The sequence below is a fragment of the Lycium barbarum genome, chromosome 2 (assembly GCF_019175385.1).
Source record: "Lycium barbarum isolate Lr01 chromosome 2, ASM1917538v2, whole genome shotgun sequence".
Lineage (NCBI taxonomy): Eukaryota > Viridiplantae > Streptophyta > Magnoliopsida > Solanales > Solanaceae > Lycium > Lycium barbarum.
This window is the reverse complement of record NC_083338.1, coordinates 44,968,133-44,989,982: the sequence shown is the minus strand read 5'-3', so window position 1 is coordinate 44,989,982 and position 21,850 is coordinate 44,968,133. Positions and strand designations below refer to the sequence as shown.

The 21,850-nt window shown below is 37.6% G+C and overlaps 1 protein-coding gene across 1 annotated transcript; it reads right to left on the bottom strand.

Moving 5' to 3' along the window:
- Nucleotides 1-371: 371 nt before the first annotated feature.
- Nucleotides 372-6,873, bottom strand: LOC132626455 (IRK-interacting protein-like). Its single transcript, XM_060341330.1, has 3 exons — nt 6,439-6,873; nt 1,099-2,304; nt 372-741 (listed from the first exon to the last, which is right to left on the bottom strand). Exons 1-3 carry the CDS (start codon nt 6,676-6,678, stop codon nt 499-501), a joined length of 1,689 nt encoding a protein of 562 aa, XP_060197313.1. The 5' UTR covers nt 6,679-6,873; the 3' UTR covers nt 372-498.
- Nucleotides 6,874-21,850: the final 14,977 nt, after the last annotated feature.

The window sequence follows — 21,850 nt, the reverse complement described above, 5'->3', positions numbered from 1 at the left end:
AGATTCAATTCCATTGTGGCTTATTCAACCCCTAATTTCCGGGTTATTACTAAACTAGTTATCTCCCCAATCATCAAACCTCTTTTATGACCTATTTACCACAATTTTCCTAATTTGTTTGCTAAAAAATTGTTAATTTGTTTGAGTTTGCTCACATTATCGTTCTAAGCTCGGATAAAAAAAAAATTATGGTAGGTTGATGGTCAACATAACATTAGTCAATTTATTAGGCGACATCAACTAGCTTGAGATTGAGGCGTGACTGTATTGTTGTTTGCTTAAACTCATCTGTTGATGGGGGAAAATTTACACCTTTGTGGTCCATTTCATTCATTAGAAAACTAAGGAAAATAAAATAAGAAAATCCAGTGAGAATTGGATAATAAGTAATTGTTTCATAGAAGTATATTAGATAATCTGTTCAAGCAAATGATTAGCATGAGATCAACATTACAAGTTAGATAAAAAAGAATTAAGAAAGAGATCCTAATTAGTAATTTAGGTTGCAGATTTATGCCTACAAATTACCTTACACCTATGTACTTTATCACGCACATAGAAACCAGGCATTACCATGATCTTAACCAAACCTTGTGTTTTTTGCTTATCTGCAAATACATCCTCCATGTAATTATTATCAAAAGTTGTATTCTCTTCAACCCTGAGAATCCCAAGGGGAGGGTCGAACGAAAAGGCGAGCAAATGCAGCAACCAAATGCACTTAGTAGCAACAAAGAATGCCTGCACGTAGGAGTAGCAAAATTAGCTCATTAAAACATGATTTGTCCAACCCGTCTAAGTTTGATCCACCCATTAATTAGTTCAATCCATTGCCCAATCCATCTAAAAATTAGGCTGATAGGTAGCCCAATCCATAAGAAACCTTGTTAAAATATTTTTCAAAAAGATATTTTTATTGTTTGATATGTTATATATAGTCATAATAAAGAACAAAATAGTTTTATTAGGTACTTAAATAATTATAAAAGAGCAAAAAAAAGTTAAAACTTTGTAAGAATTAGGCGGGTTGGGTTATGATCCGTTTTTTAGCCCATTTCAGTACAAGTAACTTTTGGGCAGGTAATTTGACACCCCTACCTGCAGGAGTTGCTCTGGCCATGGCCTTCTCCAGTTAAGTGTTGTGATGATGCAACACATCTTCTGATCACAAAATTTGCTGAAATCTTCACTATAATACTTTGTCCCCTTTCTTAGCACTTCATTCCAGCTTAGGTTCCTCAACGAGACAAAGGACGAGAACTGATCGTTGCAATCTTGTTGAGGGTCCAAGTGCTTTGGAGCGCCGTTCTTTTGGAACACAACGTTCTCGAAATCTTGGAAGAGTGACTGGTTTATGATGGCTTCCACATGGTATAACACCGCCTTTGAGAGCTTCGAATTAAGAGAAAGCTTGTAAGGTTGAAGTAGAAGGTTTAAGTTATCGGTTAAAGAGTTATCCGTCTCTTCAACCTGTGCAATAAGAGTCTTACAAAATTGCTTCACTGATAGTCTTGATTCTGATACTATCTGCAAAAACCCTTCAACCATTACCTCTTCACTAACAGGAATCGTGTTTTCTCCTCTTGGAAGGTCTATAAGCTTGTTGAATACTAGTGAATTATCTTTTGCTTGAACATTTGCTTGTTTCAAGGCTTTCTTGAGCTCCTCACAGTAAGTTTCTAAGTACTCCAATTTTTGCTTTAACTCTCCTAAAGAAGACTTCATTTCTGCGGCTTCCATCAGGGCTGACTCTCTTCTCTCCTTCGCTTCCACAAGCTCTTTCTTCAATGTTTCGACAGAAGAAATATCCTCGAATTCTCTCCATGAATTTTCATTCTTGTTTTTCTTCTTTAGCTTAGGGAACAACCATGACAAGTTCATCCCTTTACTCTTTGGGTGCAATTGATTTAAAGAGTGTGAATCTGTCAATGGCACGATTACATTAGAGCTCCGAGTACTTACTATAGCAGGTTTACACCTATTGCAAGATGAAAATGATCTCAAGTCTCCCATAGAGTTTCTTCTAGAGATAGAGTAATCACCACCAGGAGAGGTTGTTCTGAGCAGAGTGATTTGAGTTTGACCAGCACAAGAGCTGGTGACCGATCTCTGATCATCAGCTGGACAGATATGGGGTGAAATTCCTCCTTTCCTTAAGGAGGAATTCGCCTTTGTGTAATTCGAGAAACTGGCTTCATCACAATTTCCTACTCCTCCAAGGCCATAATCATCCCAAAGGTCAGTGTAGTCTCGAGTGTCCTGGAGTAGTTGTTTGGATCCAGGTAATGGAGCTGCTTCATAACTCTGCAAATACAAGCTTAGAGTTTAGGGGAGTAGATTTTATCAAGCAGACTTGTACAATAGGCTAAACTTATTAAAATCAAACCGAAATTCAACTAAATGCTAGAGAAACTCGATAAAACATAATGACAAGGGCAGGAAAAAGCATCAACAAACTCAAGAACGATGGCCTAAAGAATTTTTTTGGATGGCTCCCATTGTAAGTTGGACCAAAAGATACTTTCATAAATATAAACAGATGCAATAGGAATGAGTATCACAAAATATCAGGCAATAACACATTTGAACCAAAGAAATGAATCAATGAGAAATGGTTGGACTCAAATAATAGTATTAGTTATAATTTGCTCATTATTTCTTTTCACTGTCAAATTTTTGTGCACTTATGCTCATGTGTTTTGTAGCAACCATACATTAACAAGGATTAAACTCCTCTCCATTTCTCATATCTCCATTTTTCCCAAGTTTTACATTAGATTAGAGATACATGGCATAGATTAGAATTAATGGCTAAGATTTAATTGGCTAAAGCAAAGCTCTCCAACCATGGTTTATATAATTAACAACTTATCCATAAATATATTAAAATATTTTCTCTCTCTTCCTATTTTAATATTTCATTTTTTTCAATTATGACAACTCTTTAATGGTGATATTTTCCAGAATATAAACAACTCTTTCATAAATATACAATTATCAATTGAATAATGGGGTCTATATTATGTGAATTAGTAAGCATCATAATTGAAAAAAATGGAAAATATCACCAATTGAATAATGGGGTCTATTTCTGCGTAGGGAAAAAAATTAAGTGGGAAAAATAATCGGGTAAAGGTGAAAAGATATTTTACTTCGTAGGAAAAGTAAAATAGGAAGAGAGAGAAAATAATTTTAATATATTTATGGATAAGTTATTAATTATGTAAATCATGGTTAGAGATCCGTGCTTTAGTTAATTAAATCTTAGCCATTAATTCTAATTCATGTCATGTGTCTCTAGTCCAAGGTAGAACTTGGGGAAAATGGAGAGGAGCCCAATCCCATTAACAAAAGGTGGAGCACTCACAACCTTAAAATTCTGGGACTGCCGCATTTCTAACATGTCAAGAAGCGCGGAGGTGAATAAAGTGTGTTAGGTCCAAGGTTTCACCTACTAATTTTGATGATAACAAACCAACACAATTATTTAATAAAAGAACATTTACTTGTGGTAAATTTATTTTTGTACAGGTTTATTTGATGATTAAAGATTTGGTGAAGATCTAAATAAATATGAAGAAGAAGATATTACGAGATGGAATTACGGGAGAAGATATGGGAGAAAAAGATTTCCCAAATCAAGTTACAAGAATCATGGAAAGGATATTTACTACAATGAAGATTTATTACAATATTAATTTTATGGAAGGAAAATATCTCTATGGCTACACTACAATCTAGAGGTTGGAAAGTCTATGAAATCAAGAAAAAAGGGATTGAGACTATTTGCCGGAAATTATCCTACGAGGACATTTACAAAGAAAGACCATGTCCTAAGGGATTCAGAATATTAGAGGGTCTCAAATGCAATGCCAATAAAGAAAGGAATTAATTGGTTCTCGATGCTTTAGGAAAAGATCAAGACCAATTTGTTATTTAAAGAAGGCTCAAAATTTATGGAGCATCAAGATATGCAAGAAGTCTCAAGTTCAAAAAAGAGTCTACATTCGAAGTGATCAAGATCCAAGTTCAAGAAGAATTGGGGAAGGAAATATTTACTACAAAATAAGATGATTTGCTTATTATGGAAGAAAGAATATTTCCACTACAACCTATTTTGGGAAGCATTTGATTTGAGGAACGTAGCAAGAGTTATGAAAATATGGGGTGCTGAGTAATATACTTTACGGTTAAATGTGAAGGAAGGAAAGCACCCAAAGATGCAGCAGTAATTAAATATATCAAGCCATATTCAAGGAAAGAGAATAAATCAAGATTTAGCATGAAGGAAGGGATCAAGGTAATTAAGGAATTGATTTTAATTACAATGCCCTACAAGGAAAATTACTTCTGCTCAATTCATTAAAGAATTGGAAGGAAGGATCTTTAATATCTCAAGTACCAAAAATCTGCAACAACAAGGAAAGACTACCAATGAAATTATACAATGAATATTGGGAAGCTCTACTCGGTCAAGGAATCATGGAGAAGATATCACTCCAAGATTTAAGGAAGCAATCAACAAGTAATCATAAAAAAGATTGAGGAACAACCTGTGAAATTCCCTTGGGTTATGCAATAGCCAGAGCAAGTTGAAAGGCTATAAATACGAGCTCTTAAAAGAAGAAAAGTACGCAGCCACTTATACTTTCGTCTCAACCTTTTCAAGTTCTTTGCTCTACTTTTCATAAGCATTGTAATCCTGAGTGACTTACTGTGTAAACAAAAAAAAAAAAGGAGAGATATAGTATAGTTGGTGAGGCTTTGTATTGAGAGGTTGTGTCATTGTTCATTTCTTTGGTGAGCGAGTGAAAACCAAAGAGTCGTTGTTGGTGAGCGAGTGAAAAACCAACTTTGTACGTTGTTGGTGAGCGTGTCAAAACCAAACCTTGTTCGTTGTTGGTGAGCGAGTGAAAAATCAACCTTATAAACGTTGATGGTGAACGAGAAAAACCACAAAGGATGTACTCAACTCAAACTACAAAGAGCTTAAGGAGATAACCTCCTTGCAACCCAAGGGGACTGGATTAGGATACCACATTGGTTCCGAACCAGTATAAAAATTTCTGGTGTCATTTATTTTATTGCTCTCATATTATATTCTGCACCCTTACTATTTATTGTGGTTTATACTTGTGCAAATCGAAGAACTGATAATTTTGTGCAGGATGTCTCGCTATCAGTCGACTAGATTTTTTATCAAGCTTACAATTTACCCCCCCCCCCCCCCCCCCTCTTGTACTTTCAAAGTGTCGTTCCAACAAATATTAAACAAGTGGATATTGGGACTAACTCAACCCCAAAACTAACTCAAAGGCGAAGATTGTTCAAGACCAGGTAAAGAGTCCAAATTCCCTTCCGGTTATCGATGTGAGACTCTTCACACACTCCCTCACGCCTAGGGCTGGATGTATGGAGTGTGACCAATTTAATATGGGGGTCCAACATAGTAAACCATAAATTAGGATGAGTCTCGCTTTGATACCATGTTGAAAGATAGACAGAGAACATAACTCAACCCCAAAACTAGCTTAAGAGATGAGAATTGTCCAAGCTAAGACTATATAAAAAATCCAAATTCCCTTCCCGTTGCCGACGTGGGACTCTTCACAACAAATAACCCAACTTTTTTTATGAGAATATAATGTGAAAAAATCACTAAATTTCTTAAATTTGAAGTACTGAACCTATAATTACAAAAATACAAAGGATTCAGTGATTAACACAGAAGTATAGGACATATTAAATTTTAAATCGTCTTCATCTATGACAATACTCCCCCTCCTCAATTTACGTGACACTTTTCACTTCTGAAAAGTCAATTTGATTAATAGCCTGTTTGGTCAAGCTTCTAAAAACAGTTTATTTTAAAAAGTATTTTTTTCAAAAGTACTTTTGGCTAAAAGCAGTTTGTGTTTGGCCAATTAATTTAAAAAGTACTTTTGAGTAGCAATTAGTGTTTGGTCAAGCTTTTAAAAAGTGTTTTTATGTGTATTTTTCTCAAAAGTACTTTTCAAAAAAGTGTTTTTAGGCAAAAACTATTTTTTTAGCTTCTGAAAAACTGCTTCTGCTACTCCCAAAAGTACTTATTTTCTTCCAAAAGCTTGGTCAAACACCTCACTTTTTTTAAAATAAGCATTTATTGAAAAAATAAATACTTTTTGGGGAAAAATAAGCGTGGCTAAACAGGCTATAATATTTGAAGTTAAACTAGATTAGATTAACTTAATATTGTAAAATTAGAATTTAGATATTCAAAAAACTATAAGAAAAATATTATCAGTTACAATTCTTTTATATTAATGTGATGAAAAAATATACTATTCTAAAATGTTGATTAAAATTTACATAATTTGAATATCTAAAAAAAAAAAAAAAGTGTCACGTAGATTGAGATAAAAGAAGTAGTAAAGAAGACTCAAGAAGAAGAGAACTTACTGGTGTGAAAATAGGATAATCTTGGGCAGAGAAGAGGTTAGCAGGGGAAGAAGAAGAATTAGGACACTTCATGAGATTAGCAGGGCTATTATTAATGCCCTGTAATAAAGATGCATGAGTAGCTCTTAGCTCTACAGCTTTAGCAATGGCAGCTTCAACTTCTTGTCTACTAATTGCTCCATTGTATTCCTTCTTACGGCCAACTTCATCATTTTCTTGAGATATTTGTTTTTCAGCCATTTAATGGATAAGAAAAATACCCAGAGACAAGGCACATTAAGAAGTGAATTTGTGTATGTGCATATTTTTGCTTCAATGACTTAGATTTTTATTTGGAGAGAATAATTCTGGAGGACTACAAAACAAAAAACAGAGATAGGGACACAAGAGAAGAGAGGATAGTGGGGGTGTAGTGTGACTGATGGGGGTGTCTCAAATCTAGCCGAGCTTTTCCCTTGAATACACTTTCTAAAAAGATTTAAAGTTTATTTTTTATACACTGGCTCCATAAAAAGATTTACAACCTAACAGTCAGTCAGAAAATATCTGTAGTTAATTTTTTTTTAATAAAAAATAGAATTTGTACTTTTAAAAATAAGATAAATTAACTATTACTACAAACAAAAATATTAGTTAAACTCAAAAGATTTTAATGTAATAGAAGTGCACGTGAAACAAGGTAGGAGAGAAGAATGTTAGGTGGGAGAAAAATTGTATTTTATGTATCACAACTGGTATCAGACTAAGTTGTATAAGATTTTTTTTAATCTCACAAACTTGTGAATTCAGAGATTGTGAATCCAAAAATATAAGATTTGGGTTCATTAATTTGTGAGAAAAAAGAACTCACACAAATAATATCTGTGGTGTGAGACACAACATAAAGTTTTTCGAGAAAGAGGAGTTGATTAGGGAGTACTATGGTAAATTTGCAATTCGAGGGGATGAAAAGAAGGTGAAATTACCCAATATGGAAGCTTCTTAATTTTGTTTGAGCTAATACGAGAATTCATTGTAATAAAATTCACACTGAAACTGATGCAAGTTGTGATATACAGAAGGTTGATGAAGTTAGCAATTGCATCACTCTCTGTTTTTTCCAATCAAGTGTTTGTGGTGCAAATTTCACAAAGAAACCTACAAAACGAGAAAAAAACAAGAACATCAAGAAATGATAAAGAAATACTCCCCTCCCACAAACGTATTTTTGTCGAATTACAGAAATTGATGATAATGTTAGGTTTTTGGGTTTTTCTTTCCTACGTGGAATTGGATTAATAAAACTCAATTCAATTAGGTTTTTGGGTTTTCCCATCCTATGTGAAATCATTTTTTTGCGCGGATTGCCCTTATTTTGGGGTGGTCTTTAAATTTTGCCCTTCAAATTTGTGGTCTTTAAATTTTGCCCCTCATATTTGTGGTCTTTAAGTTTTGCCCTTTGCTTGGAAAGGTGAGCGAATACATAAAGTTCTGGGTTCGAACCCTCGCTCAGGCATAAAATAAAAAAATAATTTCGCCAGACAGGACTGGGGGAATGTATGCCGGATCCAACATACAATCTTTAAGGAAAAGCTAAAGTTATGCCGGATCCGGCATAACTAAAAGTATGCCTCATAAGGCAGAATTTTTCCTAAGACATAATTTAGTTATGCCTTATGGGGCAGAATTTTAGTTAAGGCATAAAAAATTATGCCCCATAAGGCAAGACTTTTCTTAAGGCATAGACTTTGCCTTGGCAAAGTTTAAGCTATGTCTTAAGGAAAAGTTCCGCCTTATGGGCATACTTTTAGTTATTTCTTTGGGGTACACTTTTTAGTTAAGGCATAACTAAAAGTTTACCTTGAAAAATAAAAAAAATTATATATATATATGCTTCAAGGCAAAGTCTGCCCCCTCTGGCAGACTTCTAGTTAAACACAACTAAAGGTCTGCCCCCTCCGGCAGACTTCTAGTTAAACAAACTAAAAGTCTGCCGGAGGGGGCATAGCAAAATTTAAACTTTACCTTATAAGACAAACTTTTAGTTATACCTTAAGGAAAACTTACGCCTTATGAGGCATATTTTTAGTTATGTTTTATGGGGCACACTTTTAGTTAAGGCATTACTAAAAGTTTACCTTGAAAAGTTAAAAAAAAAAAATACGTATATATGCTTCAAGGCAAAGTCTGCCCCCTCCGGCAGACTTTTAGTTAAACATGACTAAAAGTCTGCCGGATGAGGCATAGCGAAATTTAAACTCTGCTTTGCAAAAAAAATTTAAATTTTTGACTGAGCGGGGGTTCGAACCCGGAACCTATGGGTTTTAGCCGAAGGGAAAAATTTAAAGACCACAAATATGAGGGGCAAAATTTAAATACCACCCCAAAAAAAGAGCAATTCTGCGAATTGCCCATGTGGAATTGGATTAATAAACCCAATTCAATTTGGCCCAGGCCAATTTTGCCCAAAATTTCCTCTCTATATAGGATCAATTTAGATCTTATTTTGAGAACACAAGAGTGAATTTATAGCAGCCATATAGAGAGAAAAACGTGAGAGAGAAAACAGATTTTCGTCCAGAAATTTTCTGCTACAGCAGTCCGCTTTAAATTGCGTTTTCCGATTCGTTAACCGTTGGATCGTGCTGAAATTTTAACTGAGCGTTCTCAACATCTGGTCCTTCGATTTCAACGGTGGAGATCGGATTTTGTGGTCTTTAGCTCCGGTTTTCGTGTACGAACAGTAGCTCATTTTTTGGGGTGATTTATCTCCTTTCTTCACTAGTTTTATGTATTGTTGCTCCGTGTTTGGCTTGTTGTTGTAGCAATTTGGAGAATATCAAAATCATACAAACATTTTGCAACAGATAAAGTTATTTTTTTAATAAATATAAAATTTGAACCAATATTACTTAATTTGGCCGAAACTGTACAGAAGCGTTTGCTCCGCCCATGCCAAGAGCAGATGGGACACTCTCAACAAAGAGAGCGTTGATTTCCTTACAATTTTAATGTGTAAGTGTATTATTAAAGTAAAAGCCAAATGGAATTACAGGTAGGATCATGGAATATTTTATTTAAAGGTTCTGGAGTTTCCATAGCTACTTTTTCAGATAGAATATCCAAGCTTTACCGAAAAATAGTTCTTTTAAACCGACCACTTCGCTCCAAAAGGTTGTGAATTTTAATCTCCCTTTTGACCCCCTTCTTTTATAAATACTAGTATCCCTGTACGCGCCATGCGTGTGTATTCCATCTGTAAAAAATCATATAAATATTATATTAAAATTTATGTTTGAGTAATCGCTCAAATTTATTTCTAAACATATTTAATACCAAATTTTGACCTCTCATTCTTTCCCCGAAACAAATACATGGGGAAAAAAATAAAAGAAGATCATATTCATTTTCGCTAAATTAAAAAACTAAGCCAGATACTTATAATTATGATACTAATCTAGCGATACTACTAACTACACCAACATATGCAAGGAGAATATCAAAATTATAAGTCAGCAGGATACTGCTGGGTCCATCCCATAATTTGAGGAAGGAAACATCTCCCTCATTTTAAAGAAGAAAACATTTCTCCTGTTTTGAGGAAGAAAACATATTCCTTGTTTTAAGGAAGATGTTAACATCTTCCTTGTATTTGGCAAATTGCCAAGTGCTTGCTTGAGACACAAATGACATCAATAGGTTCATTTCATCCCTATAAATAGGGAAGTCTTCCATCATTTGTAGACACACCAAAATATCAGACATTAGATCATCACAGCACAACCAAGAAGAGTTGTGTAATATCCTTGAAAGATTTGTGAGGTATTTTTTTTTAGAGTTTTTTTTAGAGCTTGTATGTCTCTTCTTTCTATTCTTGAAAGTAATAGAAGTATTTTTCTCTCATATTAGCTCGGTACTATAATTCTCCCCCCCCCCCCCCCCCAACAAGTGGTACCAGAGCCAAGGTTCTGTCTGAGTATGCTCTGTGGTTACAGCATAGTCTGAACTTCCACATCAGAAAAGAATTACCTTGGAGCTCCTGCATCAGCTGCCACGTCACCAGTCAGTTTTGTAATTTTGAAAAATTATTCAAAAGGTGAAAAATGACCATTGACGAGTCAACTTCATCTTCTGGAGCTATGATTATGCTCACGGCTACCAACTACACGCTGTGGAAACCTCGGATGGAAGATTTTCTCAGTTGTAAAGACCTTTTTTATCCAATAGAGCTGAAGGGTATTAATCCTGACCCGCCAAAGTCAATAGAGTGGAAGAAAATTAATAGAAAAACTATTGGTCAAATCCGACAATGGATAGACCATAGTGTCTTCCACCACGTTGCACAAGAATTCGACGCTTATGCCCTTTGGAAGAAGTTGGAAGACATGTACCAGGCCAAGACCGCTCGGAACAAGGCCCTTCTAATGAGACGCCTTGTCAATATGAAGCTCAAAAGTGGAACTTCTGTTGCCGAACATACCAGTGAGTTCCAGAGTCTGGTAAATCAATTATCTTGTGTAGAAATGCCACTTGGAGACGAAATGCAATCTCTACTGCTTCTTAGTTCCCTTCCTGATAGTTGGGAAACACTAGTTGTTACTCTCAGCAACTCAGCCCCAGATGGCAAACTTACCATGTCTGTGGTCAAGGATGCATTGTTCAATGAAGAGGCAAGAAGGAAAGACATGAGCACAGATCAGACTCATGCCCTTGTGACGGAGAATCGAGGAAGATCACAAGGAAAACAACAAAGAAACAGTAGAGGAAAATGGCAAAGTAGAGGCAAAAGTCGGGGGAGATCATCAGATGGCCGGAAACCTTCTTATACCTGCCACTATTGCGGTATAGAGGGTCACATGAAGAAGAATTGCTACAAATGGCTAGAGGAACAAGGCAAGAGCAGTTCTCAACCGAAGAACAAGGGTGGTGAAGCGCTCATCACAATCCCAGGTGATGTAGCGTACTGTACTACCCATGATGAGACATGCCTTCACGTCTCAAGAGAAGACACGGAATGGGTGGTAGATACTGCAGCATCCTACCATGTAACTCCCCACAGGCACTACTTCACAACATACAAAGCTGGAGACTTTGGAGCGGTGAAGATGGGTAATTTCAGTTCCTCTGGAATAGCCGGAATTGGTGATGTTCAAATAAAGATAGGTACCAGGAGCACAATCACTTTGAAGAATGTCAGACATGTGCCAGATCTTCGGCTCAATCTCCTGTCAGTGGTATCTCTTGACAAACAAGGGTATGGAAACCATTTTAGCAGAGGCACATGGAAAATGTCAAAGGGCGTTTTGACAATCGCTCGAGGACATGTTTGTGGCATATTGTACAAAACGCATTTGAGAATTTGTACAGACAGCCTCAACATTGCAGAGGAGGCTTCTCAGGATTTATGGCACCAGGGACTCGGCTACATGAGCGAGAAAGGGTTGACTACGTTGATGAAGAAGAATCTTATAAATGTTGACAAGAACGCTGCACTGTGTCCTTGCAATCATTGTCTATTCGGTAAGCAACACAGAGTGTCATTTAATTTCACTTCAACAAAAAGATCAGAGTTGTTAAGTTTGGTACACTCTGATGTCTGCGGTCCTATGGAGGTTGAATCACTCGGTGGAAGCAAATATTTTTTGACTTTTATCGATGATGCTTCTCGGAAAGTGTGGGTGTATTTCCTGAAGACGAAGGACCAGGTGTTCGAGTGCTTCAAGTCATTTCACGTCTTGGTGGAACGTGAAACAGGAAAGAAGCTGAAATGTCTCTGATCTGATAATGGAGGCGAGTATACTTCTAAAGCGTTCGATGCATATTGCAGAGCATATGGCATTCGACATGAGAAGTCAGTACCATGCACCCCTCAGCACAATGGCTTTGCTGAAAGAATGAACCGGACTATCATGGAGCGTGTCCGGAGCATGCTGAACATGGCTAAACTTCCAAAGCCATTTTGGGGAGAAGCAGTCAATACCGCATGTTATCTCATCAACCGATCACCTTCAGTACCACTCAAATTTGAAGTTCCAGAGAGGCTATGGACAGGTAAGGATCCTACATACTCACATCTTAGAGTATTTGGGTGTTCATCATATGCACATGTATCCAAAGAGCTCAGACAAAAGCTTGATGCGAGAACTATCCCATGCATTTTCATTGGCTACGGAAATGAAGAGTTTGGATACAGGTTATGGGATCCTAAGGAGAAAAAAGTGATCAGAAGCAGGGACGTTGTGTTTCACGAAAATTTGACAATAGAAGACATTGAAAAATCCACGATGTCTCAGAAGTCAAATGAGGGTGCTCAAGTTTCAAATGAAGCACCAGAATTGTTCTTGAGAAATAATGACGAAGTGCCAGAAGAAAACTCATAAGCAGAAGAAGATGAGGAGACAAAAGAGAGTGCTAAGCAAGGGGAGCCACAACCCACCTCACCAGAACCATCACACGACACAGATGATGGTAGTTCTTCTCAGATGGTTCCAACTGCTCGTAGATCTGAACGAGGCCATATACCATCAAAAAGGTACTCATCATCTGAATACCTTTTGCTTACTGAAGATGGAGAACCGGAGAGTTTTTGTAACACCTCGTAAACTTGAACTAGGTGTGAATGTGTAAAAATCTAGTATTAAGATGATATTATATCTATATGAATCCATTCTTGATGAATTCGGGTGGAAAATGGTCGTTTTGAAGTCAAACCAACTAGTGAAGTTCTTAAGGGCTCTTAAATTCGCCTAAGTTTTGGTAGGTCTGTCTTCTGGGCGATTTTCGAGCAAATGTGTTGAGAATTTGGACAAACTTCCTCAATAAAAGTTGTATATATTTGAAATAGATTTCCAACGGTAGGTCTCCCAGCCCGAGAAACGTTTTGTACAAAGAGTTATGAGCATTTTACTGAAGACTGTCTGCGCTGGAAAGTTGGCCTGCGTTACGCTCCACGTTACGGGCTGTAACACACGTTATGGGCCGTAAAATGGAGCCGTAACGCCCCAAAAATTTCTAGAACCTCACTGGAAATTTTTCCTGTGTTACGCTCCAAGTTACGGGCCGTAACACGTGTTACGGACCGTCCTTTGGAGCGTAACACAGGTGAAAACAGTACGTTTTCGGGTGATCTGACTTCGGGAGGCCATAAACCCATTATTATTTGGGAATTTGGAAAATATCCCTCAATGAAAGTTGTAGATAATTGAAATACCTTTCCAACCATAGGTCGTGAGCCTCCATGTGACATCGGGATGAGGAGATATGGACGTTATAAGACAGAAAGGTCAAGCTGTTGGCCCAACCCGATTCAAAACCGGATCAGGCCCATTTCCCTTGCTATTTAAGGGAAATGTTCAGCCCTAGCAGCCACATTTTCCCTACCAAACATTCAGAATTTTAGAGAGAGAGAGGAGAGTTAGAGAGAGAAAGTGGTGAATCAATCAAGTTCGAGGCCCCGAATCCCGAGACTCGTGAAGGATAAAGTGTAGAACAAGTTGTTGCCGTCGTTCTAAGCTAAAAATTGAACTTGGGGAAGGTTGTTTTCGTGGTGGCTGCTCATATAAGGTATGTCTAAGATTTTAATGATGTTTTTATCCTTATCATTGATAGATTTGACGAGTTAGAATAGAGAAAATGACATTGAAAGTTCGGTTATAATTTTTGGATACCAAATGACTTGGGGGCTGTTTTGGTATCATTAAATGGATAATATTAGTTGGATATTGATATAAAATAATTGTTGATATTGTTGTGGATGTTGTTGATAAGTTGTTGTTTTTGAATTTGGAAGTATAAATATTATTCAAGATCCTTTAATGAATGAAAGGAAAAGCAATCTTTTCATGTTTCTTGAACTCTAATTCATGTTTAAATGGTGGTTAATGTGTGTGAGGGGACAAACCCACATTAAACCTAGATTGTAAGAAACCCTATATATGTATGTGATATTACGAATGTTTTCCTCTATAAGAGATGCTTAATAATGATGGTTAAGGGTTGGTAATGATATTCTCATTGATGAATTAGGACATGGAATCTTTCGTAAAGAAGTTATACATTTTCAAAACATTCTTTGAAATGATTTATCTTTACGGTTTGGCATAATGAACCTTAATGGTAAGTGGTGATGTGACTACCTTGAGATGAATTGTAATTCGGCTTTTATGCTATGAACTCTGTTGATGTGATTTTGCCTAGCCATTCGGGAGGATGAGTGGTCACAGAGGATCTCATATTCCGGTGTGTTTATGCCTAGCCATTCGGGAGGATGAGTGGTCACCGAGGTTTTTATATTCCGGTGTGCTTATGCCTAGCCATTCGGGAGGATGAGTGGTCACCGAGGATCTCATATTCCGGTGTGTTTATGCCTAGCCATTCGGGAGGATGAGTGGTCACCGAGGTTTTTATATTCCGTGTGCTTACGCCTAGCCATTCGGGAGGATGAGTGGTCACCGGGGATTTCATATTCTGGTGTGTTTATGCCTAGCCATTCGGGAGGATGAGTGGTCACCGGATATTTCATATTCCGGTGTGTTTATGCCTAGCCATTCGGGAGGATGAGTGGTCACCGAGACTTTAAAATCCGGTATGGTGCGTTGTGACAAGGGAACCCTACGGTCATCCCCTCGATGTGATTGATTCTTGGGCCTGTGTCGGCATGTGTAATATTCGTAATCTCTCATGAAACTGTTATGGACAATCATGATCAATTTGAAAGGCATAATTAACAGTTGTAGCTTAACAAAAGACTTTATAATCGGTTTTGATAATTCTTATGGAGAGACACATGCTGAATACTTGTTTTTATATTGATTAATGGCTTTGTAAACTGCTTAACAAATGATATTGAGAATCACAAAGTGGAATGACTGTTTTTACGCCATTTTTTCAGAACTGATTTCTTTATGTATTATTATATTTTATTTTCATAATACTTGTTGTCCCCGAGGCACTCACTGAGTACGAAAGTACTCAGGCATACCATTGTTGTTTTTGATGGTATGTTAGGTAACGAAGAAGAGCAGGTTTGTGATACTTTCGACGCTTAAGAGAACTTGCTGCTGCTGTTGATTTGGTGAGCCCACATCCTTGTTCGTGGGACATTTCCTATTTCATTTAATATTCTAGATTTTCGGGATGCGTCCCGACGTTTGACTATTGTTATGTCTCTTAGAAGCTCCATAGATAGTTGTCAAAATTGTGGGTAGATTGTCAAAGTCTCGTACGACTTAATGGGTGTTTGCCACGTTTATGACTATTTACTTATCAAGACTTCCGCTGATTTAATTCATGTGTTCATGATGTGTTACATTTAATTTATAAATTGTTGGAGGCGAACGTTGAACCCGGCGGGTTCAAGTATTATTATTGTGTTGTTTAGGTTCTTCCGATGTTGTTCATGACGTCGGATGCCGGTCACGTCTAGGGTGGGTTTTGGGGCGTGACAGTTTTCAAGAAGCTATGTCTCATAAGGATAAAGAAAAATGGCTGATAGCAATGCAGGATGAGTTAGAATCTCTGCAGAAAAATCAAACTTATGAGATCGTAGAACTTCCTAATGGGAAGAAGGCACTGAGAAACAAATGGGTGTTCAAGTTAAAGAAGGATGCAAGCGGACAAGTGGTGAAACACAAAGCTCGGTTGGTTGTCAAAGGGTTCCAGCAGATGAAAGGAATTGACTTTGATGAGATCTTTGCACCAGTTGTCAAGATGACCTCAATCCGAGTTATACTTGGCTTGGCAGCAAGTATGAACTTGGAGCTTGAACAGATGGATGTGAAGACAGCATTTCTTCACGGAGATTTGAAAGAAGAAATCTATATGCAGCAGCTAGAAGGTTTTGAGGTTTCAAGTGATAATCTCGTGTGCAAGCTATCTAAAAGCTTGTATGGTTTGAAGCAGGCACCAAGACAGTGGAATAAGAAGTTTGACTCATGCATGAAGAGTCAAGGCTACAAGAAGACTACTGCGGATGAGTGTGTATACATCAAGAGACTTCCAGACGGTACCTTCATTGCTCTTCTACTATATGTAGACGACATGTTGATCGTTGGGAAATATCGAATGAAGATAAACCAACTGAAGAAAGAACTCTCTAAGTCTTTTGATATGAAAGACTTAGGACCGGCTCAACAGATTCTTGGGATGCAGATCACTCGAGACAGGAAGAATCGCAAGTTATGGCTATCTCAAGAGAAGTACATTGATCGGGTACTTGAGAGATTCAACATGAATAATACCAAACCAGTTAGTGTTCCACTTGCGAATCACTTCAAGTTGAGAAAAAGAACATGTCCCACATCCAAGGAAGAGATCGGGGAGATGTCAGCGGTGCCCTATTCTTCAGCAATTGGAAGTCTGATGTATGCCATGGTATGCACATTGTTACATCCGGCATTTTTGTTCATTCGAAAAATTCGAGATAACTTGACTTGTAATGAATGAGGCCATATTTGGACCTTACTTGGTATGAATGTGTCGGCTATGAATACATTGGTGTGGAATTACGAAAGGAGACCAAGGGAAAAATTGGAATTTTGGAAATTTGTTTCGGAAATTACAAAATAAGAATTCTTGATGAATTGGGCTAAAAATAAATAATAAAATGAGGCCCAACTAAGGGAGCCCAACCGGCCACACTTCATGGCCCCAGTCCATGGAATATTATTCCATGTGACAAATTAACAAAAGGGATAAGTATATACATGGATCAATGTTCATCTTTTGGAACATTCAAGAAAAATTGAGAGAGAGAGAGGAGGAGAAAAAGGCCACGGCCAAAGAGAAAGAGAAAGAGAAAAAGAAAAAAAAATCTTGGAGCTTGAGTCTTGGTTCAAAAATCCATCTCTTTTGGAATTTCTACTTAGCTCAAGATTCTCTTCAAGGTGATACAATTATTTTGGCAAGAAACTACCATTTGTGGCAAGTGGAAGAGTTGAGAAAAGGTAAGAATTTTACCATTTTTAAGTCATGGAATATATGTATATATGTTGTAGTGTGTGGGAATGAATGAAAAATATGAAAATTTTGTGTGTTGTGGTTGTATGTATGTTGGCCGAATATAAGCATATATATTGCATGATTATGGTGACTTGAATTCATGTTGAAATTTAGTTGTAGTGTGGTAGAAATTGTATTAGAAATGAAAGTGGAATGAATTGTGGAAGTTGGAGAAACATAGGTTGTGGCCGTGTGGTGTTGTGTGGTGATGGAATATGAATATAATCTTGTTAATATGTTAAGTGTGTTATGGTGAAATGAATGGAAAAAATAATAGTCTTTGTTGTCATGGAAAAATGGTTACTAAGTTGTTGAAGGAAATTATGCAACCTTGTTATAGCTTATGTAAAAATGGAAATGGAAGTGTTAAGAGGCAAATTATGAGTAATGTTGATGAATTTGGAAGATGAAATTGTATAATTAACTTGTATGTTGAAAGTTAGGAAAAATTGGACAAGTAGTGGCTTAATGGAAAGTTGGTATGTTTTGCATATCTTGTGTATATTGTGTGGAAATGGTATGATATGCCTCCGACGTATGTTGTAATGATTTTGATGGATGATGAATATGAGAATAATAAGTTTGGGTTGGAAATGTAAGGTTGAAACGCAAAATGTTTCGTTATGTCAAAACGATGGCTAGTGATGCCATATCGTATGTTTAATGCATATTGTTGTTATTGATGCTATTTCTGGGTTGTTGTGATGAGGAATTGAGCCGAGCTAAGTCTCGGGGATGTCTTATATACAGAGGAAATGCTGTCGAAATTTCGGTAGGCAAGTCTGTGTTAAGTTGAATTATTGAAAAGTTTGAAACTAACAAATGGTAAACTTGACCATTTCTAGATTTTGGACGAAATTGAAGTCGACGCCAAGCGAGCGTAAGGCGCTATCGAGGTATGTGAAGCATTTCCCTTTGTTCCTAGGCATGTTCTGGATGTGATAGGCTCGGCCGCGAGCCTTAAGTACGACTCTGTTCCCCGGAATTCGAGACGGAAAACCGCTCCAATTCCTTCAATTCAATTGAAGCTATTTTCTTACAAATTGCCTTTAAAGTGGGTTTTTGTACAAAACTTCCCTAAACGGAGTCAGAACACTTCCAAACGATTATGGATGACCTCATAAGGTCTATTAGCGATAATTTACCTATGTTGCCTCGAGTTGGTCCGAGGCGGGCCCGCAAGGCCCGATATCTTCTGTAATACTTTAAATACTTCCGTTTTGTCCGATTTTCTCAGAAACCATCTGAACTATTATTTTGATTATGATACAACTATTTTTATGAAATTCTTACAAAATGATTTCTGAACATCTGAGAATCTGATTCTGATAATAATCTGTCGTGCCTTCCCAAGTAGGATATAGGCGCGTACTATGCATACTATCCGTATACTCTGATTTTGACTCGCCGTTTGGCACCCTTCAGTTTGATTGAGTCTGTATGTAAGTAGTTTCTCATTTATCGGTTCGTGTCTGTCTCAATGCATTCCTTCACTGCGTCCCGGGCCAGGTTCTGTTATCGTGCATATTTCTCTGCATTGTTCACCGCGTCCCTCGGCGTGCGGGCCGGGATTTGTATGTCTGTATGATATTATGATCTGTGTATGGGGATGGCGGCCAGGATGGCATATGATCTGATCTGATTCTGTCTGTCCACCGCGTCCAGTACTAAGAGGGCCGGGTTCTGTTACCGCGCCCCCAGACAGGGCCGGGATCTGTATGAATGTATGCGTGTGCCATCTGTATTTATTTAAGCACATGCCTCTGTATGATTCTGTATGACTCTGTACTACTCTGCATGCATAATTCTGTCCGACATAATTTTGTCTGTCCGTCTGGATTACGACTATGTCTGTATGTCCGTATGGATTCTGATTCTGTAGGTCCGTATGGCTTCTGATTCTGTATGTCCGTATGGATTCTGATTCTGTATGTCCGTATGGATTCTGATTCTGTATGTCCGTATGGATTCTGATTCTGTATGTCCGTATGGATTTTTATTCGGTACGCCCGTATGGACTCCGATTCTGTACGTCTGTATGGATACTGATTCTGCTCGTCTGTCCGTATTATGATTCCGTCTGTCTGTCCGAACCATGATTCTGTTTATCTGTATGAACCACGACTCTGTATGTCCGTCTGGATCATGACTCTGTCCGTCCGTCTGATTTATGGTTCTGTCCGTTATATTTCTGTGACTCCGGTTCGGACTATGTTTATATCTGCTATGTTTCTGCTTTACATACTCGGTACATTTTTCGTACTGACCCCCGCTCTTCGGGGGCTGCGCTACATGCCCGCAGGTACAGACGCACCAGGTGATACGCCGCCAGCGTAGGTTTCTGACTCTGCTGTTTGAAGAGCTCCTTCGATCCGGAGCATATACTTTTGGTATATATCTTCTGTTCTTCCGTATATTCTGTATGTATGGAAATTCTGGGTACGGCGGGGCCCTGTCCCGTCATATGATTTTGTATGTCTGTAGAGGCCTGTAGATAGATGTGTGGGTTACGGGTTTTGTTGGTATGTTAGCCTTATCGGCTTATATGTAAATGTCTGTATGTTCAGGTATGTATGTATATATATGTATGTTTGCGCGCGTGCCGTATTTGTATCGACCTACTTCTGTAACTTCTGTTAAAAACAAAAAAAAAAAATCCATATGATTCGAAAGTCGGTCGGGTAGGTATGTACGGGTACCCAGTTAGGGTACCAGTCGCGGCCCACGGGGTTGGGTCGTGACACACATGGCCAGATATCGCTCATGCAGTGGGTACAGTGAGTCGTTTTCTCTCTAACCCCGGGAAGGAGCATTGGGAGCAGTCAAATGGATTCTCAGATACTTGAAGGGTACCACGAAGTTATGTCTTTGCTACGATAAAGCTGATCTAGTCTTGGAAGGCTATACAGATGCTGATATGGCCGGAGATATTGATAGTAGAAAATCTACTTCAGGATATATCTACACTTTTGCAAGGGGAGTTGTTTCTTGGCAATCAAGATTGCAGAAATGTGTCGCTTTATCTACAACAGAAGCAGAATACATTGCTGCCGCTGAAGCTGGTAAAGAAATGTTGTGGCTAAAGCGCTATCTCCAAGAACTTGGGATCCAGCAGAAAGAGTACAAGATACATTGTGACAGTCAGAGTGCTCTAGACTTAAGCAAGAACTCCATGTACCATTCCCGTACAAAACATATTGATGTTCGGTATCACTGGATACGCGAGACGATTGATCAACAACTGTTGAGACTAGTGAAGATCAACACAAAGGAGAATCCATCAGACATGCTGACCAAGGTGGTACCGAGAGACAAGTTCGAATTGTGCAAAGAACTTGTCGGCATACACTCAAACTAAAAGCCAGTGTACCCTCCTTCAGGTGTATGGGACTGGAGGGGGAGATTTGTTGGGTCCATTCCATAATTTGAGGAAGGAAACATCTCCCTCATTTTAAGGAAGAAAACATTTCCCCTGTTTTGAGGAAGAAAACATATTCCTTGTTTTAAGGAAGAAAACATCTTCCTTGTATTTGGCAAATTGTCAAGTGCTTGCTTGAGTCACAAATGACATCAATAGGTTCATTTCATCCCTATAAATAGGGAAGCCTTCCATCATTTGTAGACACACCAAAATATCAAACATTAGATCATCACAGCACAACCAAGAAGAGTTGTGTAATATCCTTGAGAGATTTGTGAGGTGTTTTTTTTAGAGTTTTTTTTAGAGCTTGTATGTCTCTTCTTTCTATTCTTGAAATTAATAGAAGTATTTTTCTCTCATATTAGCTCGATACTATAATTCCCCACAACAGATACCAAGTAATGAATGTTTTTCCATTTATAGCATACAGAAAGTATTCAATAATAATAATACTACAAAATTACTAACATGTCAAAAAAGGAAAAGAAGTTACAGTACCCTTATATCTTTTTCACCCGCAAACAAAGCCAAGAAAATTTGACAAACTAATCAATAAGTTACAATAGTAGTGATGATAGAGATTAAACATTGTGTTGTTATTGTGTGTTACATCAATGGAAAGTATCAAAATTGTTGGTCTCAGGAATGTCTGAAAGGTTACTGTTTCGTGTTTGGAGTGATGTTGATAAAGGGGCTGGCTAATATAACAAAAGCAAGAAGACATGGTGGCATAATTTATCCACCATTGAAATAGATACATGAAACTAATATTTGAGAAAGAATTGATATAGATATAATGTAAGAAATTAACTTACCCGTGGAAGAAAATACTCGGTGTGTACAATTTTGAAATAATGAGGCAACGTAACCGGTCATATGGTGATAGGAGGTGTTTTAAATTGTCGTTTCTGAGAAAATTGGTTCGGGTTTGGAACCCCAACAATAGGTAGGATGTAAATTGTTTTATTGATGATTTTGTACAAAGGTATCAAAAGAGTAAGAAGTGACGATTTG